General features: G+C 36.9%; 3 protein-coding genes across 6 annotated transcripts; 2 read left to right on the top strand and 1 right to left on the bottom strand.

Moving 5' to 3' along the window:
- Position 1: 1 nt before the first annotated feature.
- On the top strand, positions 2-4,336 carry LOC107794512 (pre-rRNA-processing protein ESF2-like). 4 transcript variants are annotated; one of them, XM_016617011.2, is made up of 9 exons: positions 2-131; positions 1,658-1,707; positions 1,813-2,078; positions 2,197-2,260; positions 2,409-2,476; positions 2,814-2,903; positions 2,993-3,123; positions 3,742-3,894; positions 4,027-4,336. In XM_016617011.2, the coding sequence occupies exons 3-9, from the start codon at positions 1,832-1,834 to the stop codon at positions 4,042-4,044; spliced, it is 771 nt and encodes a 256-aa protein (XP_016472497.1). In that variant the 5' UTR covers positions 2-131; positions 1,658-1,707; positions 1,813-1,831; the 3' UTR covers positions 4,045-4,336. The 4 variants fall into 4 exon arrangements, with proteins under 4 accessions (XP_016472497.1, XP_075090705.1, XP_075090706.1 ...); XM_075234602.1 differs by having other exon boundaries at positions 36-131; positions 1,631-1,707; XM_075234604.1 differs by lacking the exon at positions 1,658-1,707 and having other exon boundaries at positions 8-131.
- Positions 4,337-5,785: 1,449 nt separating this feature from the next.
- Positions 5,786-7,582, top strand: LOC107794511 (E3 ubiquitin-protein ligase ATL31). The gene has a single exon (XM_016617009.2). The coding sequence runs from the start codon at positions 5,894-5,896 to the stop codon at positions 7,151-7,153; it is 1,260 nt and encodes a 419-aa protein (XP_016472495.1). The 5' UTR covers positions 5,786-5,893; the 3' UTR covers positions 7,154-7,582.
- Positions 7,583-9,284: 1,702 nt separating this feature from the next.
- Positions 9,285-14,549, bottom strand: LOC107794510 (ras-related protein RABB1b). Its single transcript, XM_016617008.2, has 6 exons — positions 14,372-14,549; positions 14,126-14,265; positions 10,701-10,783; positions 10,036-10,240; positions 9,874-9,942; positions 9,285-9,611 (listed from the first exon to the last, which is right to left on the bottom strand). The coding sequence occupies exons 1-6, from the start codon at positions 14,415-14,417 to the stop codon at positions 9,519-9,521; spliced, it is 636 nt and encodes a 211-aa protein (XP_016472494.1). The 5' UTR covers positions 14,418-14,549; the 3' UTR covers positions 9,285-9,518.
- Positions 14,550-14,922: the final 373 nt, after the last annotated feature.

The following is a 14,922-nucleotide window of genomic DNA, read 5'->3' as shown; positions in this document are numbered from 1 at the left end:
TAAGGGATTGGCCCATGATATTCCAGAAACTTCTCATCCCGCCAGTCTTGAGTGTCATCCCAGAAGTTGCGCCTCCTTCATCTTCCTCTCCGGCGGCGAAAGTTGCTCTTCTTCATCGGCGGAATCTTCTTGTACGTTCCCGTCGTCTTAATCTTTCTATCTTTCCTGATTTTAATGCTTTTTGTGTAAAAAAAGCACAGCTCACTACAAGCTTCTTCACCACAGCTCTTTTGCTGTACAGTTTCGGTTTTTCCATCTAGGTCTTTTCCAATATACCTTTTCGCTGTAAGCAGGCTTTAATTATTGGTTGCGAGTTCAATCAGTTAGTCTGCTCTTTTTTTTTTTTTTTTCCAATTTGCGTGTTCTCTATTATTTCTGAAATTAAGATTGAAATCCCAAGATGTCTCGATTTTCGGTTGAACTAAATATAGCTTCTCGACATAGACCTATTGTAGAATAGCTTCAGTTCGGGATCGTCATAATTCGGTGAAAACAGAGAACTCAATCGAACTCAAATTTTCGTTTTTTTTTTGTTCTCGTGTTGATATTTTAATTTTTTTAAACGATCAGTTCGTTTTCAGTTTGGGGAATCAGAAATTTTGGGTTAACCGACAACTGAAATTAAGAATTTACACAATGAACCTTAGCTTTAGCACATTCATAACCCAATTAAATGTTAATCCAATTATCCTTAGCCCGTTGGTCATAGTCACTACTCAGCCTACAGAATCAAAAGTACCAAAATCCATAATAACAAGGCTAGGCTGTCTTCCACCATTTGCTGCTGAGTTGCTGACGGTCTGGATTTCGATTTTGGGCTTTTCAAATTGTGTTGCCGAGTGGAGTCTTCAGGAAAACCATAGATATTTCACTACCTTGAAAATTAAAAGAACCCTTACTTGCTTTCTCTTTGATTTCTATCTATCACATTTATAAGTTACAAATCCTGAACTATATCATCCATTCACCCAATCACATTGCAGCCACAGAAGAGGTAATAATTGCTGGTCTAACAATATACATGTTTCTGTAAAAGTCTCATCTGACTCATTTTTTAAAAAAAATCTTATCTGGCTTTAGTTTCTTTTACTAGAAAGATCACAAGGGCCGTTTCTTTGTTTGGGTCATTTTACTTGTCTCCATTTTGGAACTTCATTGTCCAGCTCATTTGGGTGCTCTTAGACTTTGTTTATGTTTGCAAAATTAGCTAAAGCTTAATATCTGACTCATTTTTCTCTCTATGCATCGATGATGGTAGCCAATTTTTTGGTCAGAAAAAATGCCAAATCAAGAAGTTCAAACCCGAGAAACCGCACCAAAGTAAACTGAACCGAATTTCATAGAACCAAACTGAAATGAGTTAATTTCAGTTTGGTTTCGTTTTTAATTTTTACCAAACCGAAAAACCGGCTCAGTTCTGAACATTTCAAAACTGAGCCAAACTGACCGAATGCTCGCCCCTAGCATCAATAGATAACCTAAAAATACTTACGATAGTTGGATATTGTCTTTTTTTTAGGTACATAAATAGTTAGATATTAGTGGAGTAACATTCCTATTATTTTTTAAATCTGTTGTTTATTTTGTTCTTCTGAGCTACAGAGTATTTGCTGAATTCTAATATTACTAGATGAATGTGGTTGTCAATCTCTTGTAGCTGTCCTTAAGGTGGTGGTGGTGGTGGTGGGGTAATCTACTAACCTGCTGGTATGCCTCTTAAATACATTGAAAATTATACTTGTAGCTTTGTCGACTAATTCCAAAATGTAGCAGAATTTTATCTGTTATTCAAACACTATTTTCCCCCTACAGTGGTGTAATTTGTCAGTAAATGGGCGAAGAAGAATTGGAGGTTGAAAAAACAAGTCCAGCATGTGAAGACGATCAGAGGGAAGATGAAGCTAAAACAGAAGTACGAAAAGTTAAAAAGAAGAAAAAGTCACTTAAAGAAGCTGTGAAGGGTGAAAAGCGTGGAGTTTGTCACGTGCGTAGAGTACCGCCTCGTATGGACCACGTGAAACTTCGTCAGGTTCTTTCTCAGTTTGGAGAAATTCAGAGGATTTATCTTGTACCTGAAGGTTGGTTGAGTTCCTTGTTTATGCTCTAATATCTTCATTATTGGTTAAATGCTTCATTATGCAGCAGTTTCCCCCTTCCCTCTGCTTAGTTGTCCGTATTAATTTACCTTGCTTCCAGCTGCTGCTTCTCAAATGAATCGGAAACGGGCAGGTGGATTCCGAGGGCAAGCATTTTCAGAAGGGTATGCTTCATATTGAGGTTTCTTTGATGAAGATATCAGCTTATCTCTTATTTTTATCCTTCATTAAAATGATGAATACTGCATCTTGCATCTGCAAGATTATGACATTTGTTACCGAAAGTCATTAAACTATCATCTATATATGTAGGTGGGTTGAATTTATGAAAAAGAGTGTTGCCAAGAGGGTTGCAAATATGTTAAATGGTCAACAAATAGGTACGATAACGCGATATCTTGATTCTTTTCTTTTGGTCCATAGGGTAACATCATGAATGTTGGAGGAAGTTTGGCATTATTTCTTTCCGAGTAGTGACTTGTTACGTGTGCTTGTTTTTTACACATTTCTGAGTGGAAACACCAATTAATCATACGTTGGGCAAAAGATTGCCTTCTATTACAATTAAGCTAATGTGGATTTGCTGCTTTTTCCATTTGTGTCTTAACAATATCCTTGTTTATGTTCTTCAGATCAGCTTTTAACTTCTGCTTTTCTTGTATTTTCAGTGGCCATAAAATGTTATTTTCTTTACCGCCAAATTTTCTGCTCCTATAGGTGGAAGGAAGAGATCAGCATTCTATTATGACATTTGGAATATCAAGTACTTGTCTAAAATCAAATGGGATGATATTACTGATGAAATTGGTATGATGTTCTTTTTAATTTATTTGGTAATGCTGCATCCTTTAATCTCTTTTCACAACTTAGCTGATGTGTTTCAAATATTTTTGCAGCAAAAAGGCATGCAGTTCACGAGCAGAAACTAGCTTTGGAGCTTTCTGCTGCTACAAGGGAGCGTGATTTCTACCTTACACAAGTTGATAAGTCCCGTGCTTTAAGTTCTATTGAAGAACGAATAAAGAAGGTCAGTGAGTCATTTTAATGAATTCATTTGGAGTGGGTTTTTGAACTCCCTTGATTGAATTTCGTATTTATCATCTCAGTCTGCCTTCCTCTTGAGTTTCATTCTTAATGTTTTCATTGTATGTTTAACTTTAAATCTATGTTGCTCGAACTCTCCGAAAATGTTGGCGGGTGTGTGTCGGATCTTCCAAAAATAGTGTTATTTTGGAGGATCCGACACCGGTGCGGCATCATTTTGGAGAGTCCGTGCAACATAGCTTTAAATAGTTGCTAGAACTTGAGGCAATCACGCTGTGGGTCCATTTTTCTATACCTTTTTCGGTCCTTTTGTTCTGTAAGTTTTTCATCAACAGCTTATAGTGTAGATTGCTAAGATATCAATAGGTCTTTAGAAGTTTCTTTTGTCAAAACAAAAGATAATAAGGATATGTATTAGTGGGCGAAAAAGAGAGGGAATGGAGAAGCAACTGTTACCATCTTCTCCACGCTCCGAATAGTATTCAGTAATTTACTTATAGGCTTGTGCTCTGTTTTAGCATAGGGTTTTATGTACCTTATGCTATCTGTCTTTCATGGTTGAGTAATATGATCCTATACTTTCAACTGTGCATCTTTTCAGAGGCAAAAGGTCCAACAAGAATCTGGGGAAATTTCTAATCTCCCAAGTGAACAGTTTGAGCCAAAGGTGATACGGCAATTTCCACAGAAAAAACCTGTGGCAGATGAAGCTGGGAAAATCAAGCCAAGGCTGTCTAAGGACATTTTGGCCGGAGTAAGTCCCCTTCCCACCTTTCTACCCACCCCGATCACCTCTTGGTACCTTAACCCCCCCAAAAAAACCCGAATCACCTCTTGCTGAAAACTTGCTTATCTTTTGATGGAATTTGCTCTTCACCTTTTACAGGTATTTGGTGGTCAATGATTAGAGCGTTTGCGTGCAAATAGATTCAGAAAGTTTCGCTCGTTAATTTTTTCGGGGGCACATTAATCTTCCAGGTTTTCTAAGAATGTCACCTAGGCTGTTATTAGATGTTGGAAGCATAGTTGAACCTTGAACAAGATTTTGTCTTTATGTGCGGTTAATATTTGTTGTTTATATATGTAGAACCACTCATCTAATTAAAATCAATTATTGTATTTCTCATGGATCATTTGGTGTATGAATTATTGCAGTTAGCTCTAAATAGTAACAACTGATTCGATGTGTTGTCTGAGAGAGAAGTATTTGGTTCATCTATGCTTTTCTTTTACCTGGTCAACAACTATTGTTCTTATTCATGGTATTATATAGCAGCCGTTTGGAATCTTTCAGTAGTGGTGCATGCTCATAATCAAAGACGTAGTAGATTATTCACTTGGCTGAGAAATGAACAATGCTGTCAAAATTTACAAAAGTATTAGAAGATTTAACCCAAATAACCGTCCATCCAAATACTTAAACTAAAAATAGCCGGTGGAGGTATAATATATGCATAATTTATGTATTATATGTGTATAATCAATGTATAATCTATATATATGGCTAAAAAAAATAAACAATGATTATGGCTGGCTATTTGTGTAAAGATCAGCCATCATATTCTTCGTAATTCTATAGCAAAATGTTGCCCCTGGGACTTTGACTTTACCTAATTTGATGCCTTGTGTCATTCTCTTTTTTGATTGCGAAGAATGCTAAAATTTCTTTTTCTACTTATAAATCTCCTAATTTTCTCTGCATTATTGGTCCACTCATACAGTTTTATATTTTGACGTTATTCTAATTGTAAGTAATAGCAGAGTGATACATTTTTGTTTCACTTGTATATATACAATCAACTAATATTCTTGTGTTAAAGGACTCATAAGTTGGAATTACATGCAACTATAATTTATACATAAAAATTGATTTTTTTTTATGTTAGTAACTATTAAGTATCTTGTAACTACTACTTTTTTGTAGGCATATACTATGAAATCGATGATGATCTATTAGCCATCCTAATGAAGACATGTTGATATTCCTCATATTCAAATTGAAACTATATGTTTTTAAATATCAAACTGTTAAGTTGAATATTTGATTTTCCTATGTAATTTTGTATAACTCATCGCATACTTATTTTAAGATTATTATTATATAATTTTAAGAAAGTTATAGTTATAGTTATAGTTATAGCATGGAATACATGTGTGACACATGTAAAAAAACTAATATCTCATAATTAATGTGGACAATGTTAAACATAGAGTAAATTAAAAATTAACGAAAAATATAGGGAAAAGATTATTTTTTCATTATACCCCATGAATAATCAAAAATTAGTTTGGTACAACATTTTTCTAAAAGTAAACTATCGAATAGAACCTCGCCCCTAATGTTTAAGTCATTTTTTAAAGCAAATATATTTCATCCAAACAATGAAATTAAAAAATAAACTACTTTACTAACCTTATTAAAATTCTCTATGCCCACGTGGAAGCCACCCATTATGACCAAAAGTGTCTAAGTTCTAGAACATCTCAATTCTCAGCAGCCAGTCTTCTCTTCTACCTATAGTTTATTTAATTTAATTAAGATCAACCGAATAGAAGCTGCCTTGTAATTCCTTCCGTAAAAGTCAAACTTTATTTTCCTTTCAAATAATACAACTGACTTTTTTCCATCTCTCTGTTTCAATTTATATATAAACCCAAAATAATTAACTCCCTTTGGTTCATTACATCGCCTTCTCCACCCGACTAAAAAACAGAGGGAACGAAATTCTACATTGAATTGCATTATATGAGCCATGTTTAGCTTTAAAAGTCAAGATGGGCTCGTCTCTCTTCCCAATATTAGTCACCTGATCCTCCTGTTCGTATTATCATGTCCAATGATTCCAAATGCGGCGGCGCAGCCATCAGATTCTTCTTCTGGACCGGACAATCGGTTCCGGTACCCAACTGTCAGCCCAGCAATGGCCGTTATTATAGTGGTTCTCATAGCTGCCCTGTTTTTCATTGCATTTATTTCAATTTACATCCGCAATCGCAGCGCCGCTAACGGTAACACCATCCGTCAAACACTTTCCATGCGCCGCCGTAGTGCTGCTGCTGCCGCACTTGGACTCGATAATTTGGTCATAGAGACTTTCCCCACTTTTACCTACGCCGAAGTAAAGGATCATCATATTGGGAAGGGAGCTTTGGAATGTGCTGTATGTTTGAACGAGTTTGAAGATAACGAAACGCTGCGTTTGATCCCTAAGTGTGATCACGTTTTCCACCCTGAATGTATCGATGCTTGGCTCAAGTCTCATGTCACTTGCCCGGTTTGTCGAGCTGACCTTAGTACTCCTCAACCTGATGAACTGCCGGTTCAAGCCCCTGAGGTACTAAACTCTGATCAAGTCCAAGAACAACAAGGGACAGAGAATTTGCAGCAAAATAACGAGGTTTCAATACAAGTAGAGAGTGGTGAAAATTGTATGCTACAGCAAGAGGAGACCTCTACTGTAAAACCGAAAGCTAATCGAACTTTAAGTTTCAACGTGCCGAACCGGCCGCTGAGGTCTTTTTCTATAAAGAGGCCAAGGATGTTTAACGAGTTCAGGTCACATTCGACCGGCCACTCGTTAGTAGTACCGGGGGAGAATTTGGACCGGTACACTCTCAGATTACCGGAGAATGTTAGAAAAGAGGTAATGAGCCGGGCACTACTGAACCGGACAAAAAGTTGTGCAGTCACTATACCAAGATATGGTAGCAGTAGAACAGGGTACAGAGCCGGAACCGGAGAGGGAAGCAATATTGGTGCGAGGTCATTCAGGAGAATTGACCGGTTCGACCAAGAAGCAAAGTCGGACCGGTGGGTTTTCAAGATTGCACCACCGTTCTTTACTAGAGGTCCATCGATTAAGTCACCAAAAGTAAGGCTTGATATTGAAGAGGGCTCCACATCACGCAGTGTGAAAATGGCAGTCAAAATTCCGTCGTTCAAATGCTTAGAGCCAAAAGGTGATGAACCCGGTTTGCTGACAGATGACTTGGCTCGGCCTCCGGCCCGGTGATGAACCCGGTTTAAATTAGATCCTAAAATCGGCACCTGTTTAATGCTTGACTTCAATAGCGAGGCGGAAAGGGCAATCTTCTTGTGCGCTGGTAAATGAGGAGAAAGAGTGGTCAATGCTAGTTTGGCACCCCAACTTGGAAACTTCTGGCATAGACTTTATTGCACAGTATAATGCCAAAAGTTGAAATTCAAGAATATTGCTTTCTAGAAATTCATTGAAATATTGATTAACTTATTATTTTATAAGCAAATAATGTTCAACTTAAGGGGTTTTTCAGGGTTAGAGGCGGCTCAAGTGTGTTTATATAGTAGGTGTTTTTAGTTATTAAGACACCTTCTTGATGTAATTATGTTTTGATTTCATTCTCCGATGCAGTTTTGAGAATAGAAAATCTGAAAGGAAATAGACTTGTTGATACTTATTTTATTTCCTTGGTCAAGATGGTGCTGATTTTGATTTTCTCATTGTCTGCAAATGGTAAGGTCAGACTAGATAGGGTGATAGTACAAGGTTAGGCAACTGGTTCCTAAAATATTTGGCAACTGGGTTCGCTATCCTTTATCTTCTAAACAGTAGCGTCACCTATCCCAAAGGTCATGTACATGTGCTTTTTAAAAATACAAAGTTTAGACATGGAAGAAGAATTCTGCAGCCTTGAAATAACACAAGGATGAAGTTAAATCCATTGCTCTTAGTTTGTACTCCCAAACCACTTTGTAGTTTCAAAAATACCCTTTTGATTTACAATAAAGAAATAAAAGAACGAAGAATGCAGCAAAAGATGCTAAGGGCATGAGTCATGACGGCAACTCAAAAGTGTTTCTTATTAGTTATTTTGAGTTTATGACTCTATTACCTTTAATTTCTTAGTTATTTACACAGTACGTTGATAATTATTACCGGACGAAAGGGGTGACGGTCCTGCCACTTTAATACCTATTTTTTAAAGGCTTGTTAGCACGAAAAAATCATTAAATAATAAATAAAATTAAATAAGTACCACTCATAATAATATCAAGTCATTAGGTCCTAATAATGTAAGTACACGCGGCTTCTATCTAAAGGTACCTTGAGAAGTAAACCATTTGGTCCTGCATTTAAGCTTGTATAAAACCACATTACAACAATGACAACCCAGTATAATTCTACTAGTGGGGTATTGGGAAAGTAGTATATGCGCAGACCTTACCTCCGATAGGCCCTCGACTCCCTCCCTCCAGAACTCTCCACCTTGCTCTTGCGGTGACTCGAACTCACAACCTCTTGGTTGGAAGTAGGAGTGGCAAACGGGCGGGTCGGGTTGGATATGATTCGGGTCGAAAACGGGTAATGAAAAACGGATAAATTATCCGACCCGACCCATATTTAATACGGATAAAAAACGGGTTAACCGACGGATAATAGGGATAACCATACTATCCATGACTTCTTGAATATGAACACTTTTAGGAGAATTCCTAATCTCCCAAACTTGAAGAACCCCCAATTCGAGACTTTACAAATGTAAAAGTTAAACCCATTAGTTATCCATTGGTTATCCATTTTCTAAATGGATAATATGGTTCTTATCCATATTTGACCCGTTTTTAAAAAGTTCATTATCCAACCCATTTTTTAGTGGATAATATGGGTGATTAACTGTGTTCTTTTAACTATTTTGGCACCCCTAATTGAAAGTGGAGGGTGCTCACCACTAGAGCAACCCACTCTTGTCTATAAAAACACATTGAGAATTAAAATTAAATAAGTACCGAAGCATTCATACTTCTTCCTAATTCTACAGTAAAATCTGCACTAGAGTTTGTATAGTTATATTATCTTCTCTTTTCTTTTTCTCTCAACTTGATTTTGTGATTGGAAATCAACCCTTCTCAAGTTAACCAAGCTCTGCAAGACTGTAACCACCAGTTTTAAAGGCTCGGAGGAAGAGTATGTCTCCTCTCACAACTGATAAACAGCAAGATTGTTAGATCCTGAATTTGAGCTCCTGGTGTTTGGTAACATTAATTTAAGCACTACAAATAATAAATTCGTAGATGAGAACTTATTCTTAAGGAAAAGCAAATGTGAAATGGAGATTGGATCCTGGTTGGAGGGGATGACGAGATGCTCTACTCAAAACCAAAGGAGCTGAACTCAATCCATTTACTAGATAAACTTTGTATGTAACAGTATAACACAAACACCACATGTCCTGGAATTCAACACGCTCCTCAAGAACCTATTTACTCTGAATAATACGAGTAAATTGAGTCATACAGATGAGGAACTGAATTTGAGCTGTACAAGTCTTGTGATCACTTAGTTGAGTGAGGACAAAAGCAAGTTTATCAGTATCATTACAACTTAGACCTATCTTACACTAGCCGCAGCATCCACCTCTTTGAGCAACTGCTCCATCCCGTGGACCAGCTGGACCTTGGGTACGTCCATACCCAACCTTGATTCCAGATGACTGCAAGAGTACGAAGTGAGATATGTTAGACAATGCACCAATGATAAAGTTCATGCCTACCAAATCAACTCAACGACAATTTTACCCAATTTTAGCTGGCAATATCCAAGCTTGCAAAGTGCAAACAAAAGATTTTATCCTATTTTAATAGTCTTATCCTATTTTAATACTCGCACAGATTCTAAAAGAGATGCCCATGAAAGCAGTACAATCAGTAACGATGAAAATGCGTTGTCATACATTTCTGCGGGAAATTAATTACCTCGTTGGAGACATCAAAAACACCTTCTTGGATCTTTTGAAGAATCTTAGCAGCAGTCTGTATAAAGGCCTGGCAATTCATTGCATTAGTTTATAAACAAGCTTCAATGGAATTTGAGCTTGTAGATAAGAGATGACATAGGCTCTGGCTAAGATGCATTACCTCCTCAACATTCTGAGCTGTTCTAGCGGATGCCTCAAGAAACAAAAGCCCATTTTCTTTTGCAAATTGTTCTCCCTCCTCTTTACTGACAGCTCTACGGTGTGACAGATCACTCTTATTACCTACTAGCATTATGGTCATATTTGGATTTGCGTGCTGCCTAGCATCTTCAAGCCAGCTGGCTAGATGATTAAAAGTCTCTCTCCTAGACAACAGAACGACTGCTAGCTTTAACAAAATGCTAATGAAAAATCATACTAGAAATGAATATCAGAAGGAAATACTAGAACCATTGGAGACAATCATTCGGCAAGATGCGTAAATGTGATCATAAAGGAACTGATAAATTGAGTGCTCTTAATCATCACATTGACTTAACCATATTATCAACAAACCTCATTATTTGATTAGAATACATCATTTTTAATTTGATGGAAAATCTCCCTGTCCAGTTATTATAGTCCAATTTATCCAACTTGTTAATTGTACTCCAACAATCCAATATTGAGTATGAGAAATCTCAAACATACTTCTCTTATTACAATCTGCCAAATGTGCACATAATACACCAATAACACACACTTCGTGGAATTGATACACTTTTGCTATCATGGTTTTCATGTCCAAAGATAATGACTAGATTTTTCAAAGAATGTGTCGCTTACCTGGTGATGTCATAAACCAGAAGTGCGCCAGCAGCTCCTCTGTAATATGACCTGGTGATGGATCTGAAAGATTCCTGCCCAGCCTAGAGAAAGAAAGACGCATGGAGGGAAAGAGAGTTTCAGATCACTGTAACTGAAGTACCAGATTATATCCCTAAATATAATGCTCAATGACGAAGAAATGAATTTTAAATGAAAAAGACACACAGTTTTCCACAATTATCGATGTATTAATACGCAGTGTTATCAAAGGCGAAAAGCGCAAAAAAGCTCCAAGATCCGTTGGGGCTTCAAGCGCAAATAAAGCGTGGGCTTTAATGAAAAAAGGCGCAACTAGAGAAAGAGTAAAAATATGTATATGTAGTCTAAGACCAATAATTTTTTTTTTGATTTGCACCGGGTGTCCGAGTCTCTTTGAGCCCCGACTAATCCCGGGGGTGCACAGGCCCTCGGCAAGGAGTTTCCCGCAAGTGCACCACGGTTAATTCAGGTTTTACCCAGTCCGATAGCCCTCAGAAATTGTTTGCACCCAGTGGGTTTCGAACTTGAGACCTTGAAAGGGAGCAAACCCCAAGGCTCAAGTCAATTGCCACCAGGCCAACCACCAATAATTATAAGCATGAATAACAAATATATGGACAAATAAATTGAAAAATATTACGATACAGTGAAATATCAATTATTTAGTGTCGCCTTTTCAGGATTACACTCGTTGGCAAGGAAAAGTATGCCTTAGAGCCTTGATGCAACACTGAAGCGCCCACAAAGCGAAGCGAAGCGCTCAATATATTTTGAGCCACGCTTCAGGGCTTAAGTGCGCCTTTATCAACACTGTTAATACGTCAAGTATAACATGTCATATGTACCTTCTGTGCATAACTTTTCTCCGTATCTTTCGTTATTCAAGAGTCAGAAGAAACAATAGGTGACCAAAAGTTTAATGTAAATATGACGGGGTTTAATTACCAAAAAAAAAAAATATGACAGCGTTTTAGAGCAGGAACACCTTATAATACTAGTTTCTTTAAATCCAAATTTTATTTCAAAAAGCAGATTAACTTATGTCCATTGAAGTCCAAAAGTTGGTCCAACTGACCATCAAAAAGTGAAATGGGACAAAAGTTAAAGTATCAATAAGGTTGTCCTTAACATAGAGATAACAAGTTAGTTTGACATAAGCTTATATCAATCAATTGTTTGAACAATGAACCCCGTAGGTTAGACACGAAAAGTGTAGCAACATATTTAAATTTGATCGTCTCTCTCACAAACTCATGCAAATGAACACATATTTGACATGGTAAAACTAAATTCCCCCCCCCCCCCCCCAAGAAAATACTTCCAACCCAGGAGTACCAGTGTCTCTTTTCTACCTTGTCCCTGGGTAACTCAAACCTCAACCCTATATTCGCAGATGGAGTGTCCCTCCTTGATCTGATTGTGTAACATACTTAAGATCATGAATTAGTGTATGTCTTCTAAGTTGTTATCGCCTATAGAGTGTGTGGAACACTATCCACATGTCCTTATCAAAATACACTATAGACATGTCCTTATAAAAAAACACTATGGACATGTGAAATAAAAACTAAGTCAATAACAAATGAGCATCTCAAAACATTTCTTCCTACTCATAATGAAAAAGGACTAAACGACCTGAGAACTTTACCTAGCCCTTCCCCCTAAAGTTATGCAGTACGAGGATTAGATACTAAAGTTTAGACTAAATGAATGAAAAATAATTAACTCTGAGTAGGATGATCTATAACTACGTTTCATTGATGAACATAAATAAAACTTAGGAAGCTACAAACTCAACTCTAATTTTTTTAAAATGACATGCTCAACTCCAAATTGGCCATTCAGCCTTAAACTGTTCGGACCAGCATCATTTCCATGCTAAATGATGAAGAGAGTGTCACTAGAAACGTTGTGTGCAGAGATTGCCAGTCGTGTGTCACTTGTTGGACGCGAATCATGCACCATCACCTAGCACTCAGCATTCCATTTCTTCACATAAGTGTGATAGTTCAACCTCTTGTCTTCAATATTGTGGCATTAAAGTGTCATGGATGGTGCTGTTTTTAACAAGTTTGACTGGGAGTGAAGACGGAGTGAATTGATGTCAAAATTTTAATCAGAGTAGGGGCCAAGAGACATGGGCAGTAAGTTTGTTGACCATTCTTACTATTGTCAGTGGACTCAAAACGACTGTCACCTAGTTCAGTTTGCACAACTATATAATTTTTCCTATACACTGTTTATATACTTTGAGGCAACGGTAGAAAACTGGGAGCAATCCGCTCTGTGGTGATTGCAGAGGAGAACTATATGGAATGGAAAGATACATAATAGTTCTTTGTTGGTTGAGCGAGGGTGCACTAGGGAACTTGCCAACTTGGTTGGGTGGGTATTGGATGGTATAGTTTCGGACCATACATCCAAATGGGAAATCATTGTAATAAGTTTCTCTCATAGTGAAAGAAAGCTAGCCTAAAAATTGAATATCTACTGAATTCGAACAACATCAAAAGGTTGTTTACTCAGATATTTCTTATCGGAGCAACGAGTTTGTAGAACCATGTTTTATTCTTGTGTTCGTTCGTTATGATATTCTTTCTTATTGTTTACGTATTTCATCATTTGTTTTAGTCATATGAAAACCGTAAAATTGGATTGACCTTGTTAACATTTTTCTGTAGCAGTTACAGTTTTATTTTGTTTTTGACAAGTAAAGAAGCAGTTATAAGTTTCTTGTTTCATTCCTATGAATGCACTCAACTAAACACCAAGTAAATAATTTTGAGCTTAATATAATTTAAAAGGCATGGAAGGGGGTCTTTATTTAATTCAAATAGAATATTAATATAAATTAAAATCATTAACCCACTAAGACAATTAGAATCTATTTTGATCATGCATGGAAGTGAAGAAGAAGAAGAAGAAGGATCCACTTCCTTTTTATTTTTATTTTTATGATGGTGGTATCCGCGTCACCTTGCGCGACCTTAACTATTCCACCACATGTACCGGGTAACTCCGTTCACCAAGACTAGGCAAATGAAAAGAAATCACATAGTGTTTTTTTGCCTCTGATAGGATTTGAACCCGAGGATCCACTTTTTGTCCTCGAAACATGTAATGGAATTATAAGTTAGATATGGGACAAAGATTTCTTTTCTCTTCTTTTTTTTATAGGTAAGATATATTATTAATCAGAGCAGCACTAAGTTAGAGACTTTTGTTCTGTGTAATTGATATTCTGAGGCCACTTTGCTTAAGAGTTAATTTATTTAATGACGTATGAAATTGATGGAAAGAAGACCGTTAATTCTAAATTTCCACTATGTGATACCCGAGACCGCTTACCATATACTTATACAGAGACCAAATATTCAGAACAATTAAGGGGAAAAGTATATTACAGTGTCCCAAATTTGGAGTTTAATTGGCCGGCTGTCAATGGTGACCATACGAGCCCCAAACTCGACTCCAATAGTGAGATCATGTACTGGTTGAAACCTCTTGTCCGTGAATTGCAGCAGCAAACACGATTTCCCCACTCCTGTAAAAAAATATAGTAATCCGTACGGTAAATTAGGGTTTTAAAATTAGACCAAAAATCAGAGTAAACTAGAGAGAAAATTGAAGTGATCAAATAGACTTTAAACCTGTATCTCCGATGATTATGTACTTGAAAAGATAGTCGTAAGACATTTTCCGATGAAGATGATTATCTCCGGAACTGAGTTATCTCGCCGGAGAAATTATACAGTAGAAATATAGAGAAAGGGGAAATAGATAACACTAAAGTAATTTAAGGGGTGACGTCCAGATTTTGTTTTGAGATTTCTGGAGGAGACGTATTTAAGCAAGGCATCTGTTTTCAGAAACAACCCCCCCCCCCCCCAAACCCCACCCCACCCACAAAAAAAAAAAAAAAAAAAAAACCAACACACACACGCATGCCGCTCTACACTTTTTTGTCCATAAGGTAAAAGGCTCGAAATTACAGTTACCTCTCTATTATACGAAACTGGTGAATATTGTGAAAAGTGCCTCTGAATTGATAACTTATCTTTTTATAAATTTAATCAAAATAAAAGAAACAAATATTTTTATTAGAGTTGAAGGTTAGATGTACAAGATTTTCCATAATCTAATTTTCGTAAGATATGAAAAGAAAAGGAATTCATATGAAAAGTTTTCACTTACACGTGTG

This window comes from Nicotiana tabacum, chromosome 17 (genome assembly GCF_000715075.1).
Source record: "Nicotiana tabacum cultivar K326 chromosome 17, ASM71507v2, whole genome shotgun sequence".
Classification (NCBI taxonomy): Eukaryota; Viridiplantae; Streptophyta; class Magnoliopsida; order Solanales; family Solanaceae; genus Nicotiana; species Nicotiana tabacum.
This window is presented reverse-complemented; position numbering and strand designations above follow the sequence as displayed.

Coding starts and splice junctions, on each gene's coding strand:
- LOC107794512 (XM_016617011.2), top strand. CDS start 1,832: ATGGGCGAAGAAGAATTGGAGGTTGAAAAAACAAGTCCAGCATGTGAA. Junction 2,261..2,408: donor GGGCAAGCATTTTCAGAAGG/GTATGCTTCATA, acceptor CTATATATGTAG/GTGGGTTGAATTTATGAAAA. Junction 3,124..3,741: donor TTGAAGAACGAATAAAGAAG/GTCAGTGAGTCA, acceptor GCATCTTTTCAG/AGGCAAAAGGTCCAACAAGA.
- LOC107794511 (XM_016617009.2), top strand. CDS start 5,894: ATGTTTAGCTTTAAAAGTCAAGATGGGCTCGTCTCTCTTCCCAATATT.
- LOC107794510 (XM_016617008.2), bottom strand. CDS start 14,417: ATGTCTTACGACTATCTTTTCAAGTACATAATCATCGGAGATACAG. Junction 10,241..10,700: donor CTGGTTTATGACATCACCAG/GTAAGCGACACA, acceptor TCTGTTGTCTAG/GAGAGAGACTTTTAATCATC. Junction 9,612..9,873: donor TTTTTGATGTCTCCAACGAG/GTAATTAATTTC, acceptor GTACTCTTGCAG/TCATCTGGAATCAAGGTTGG.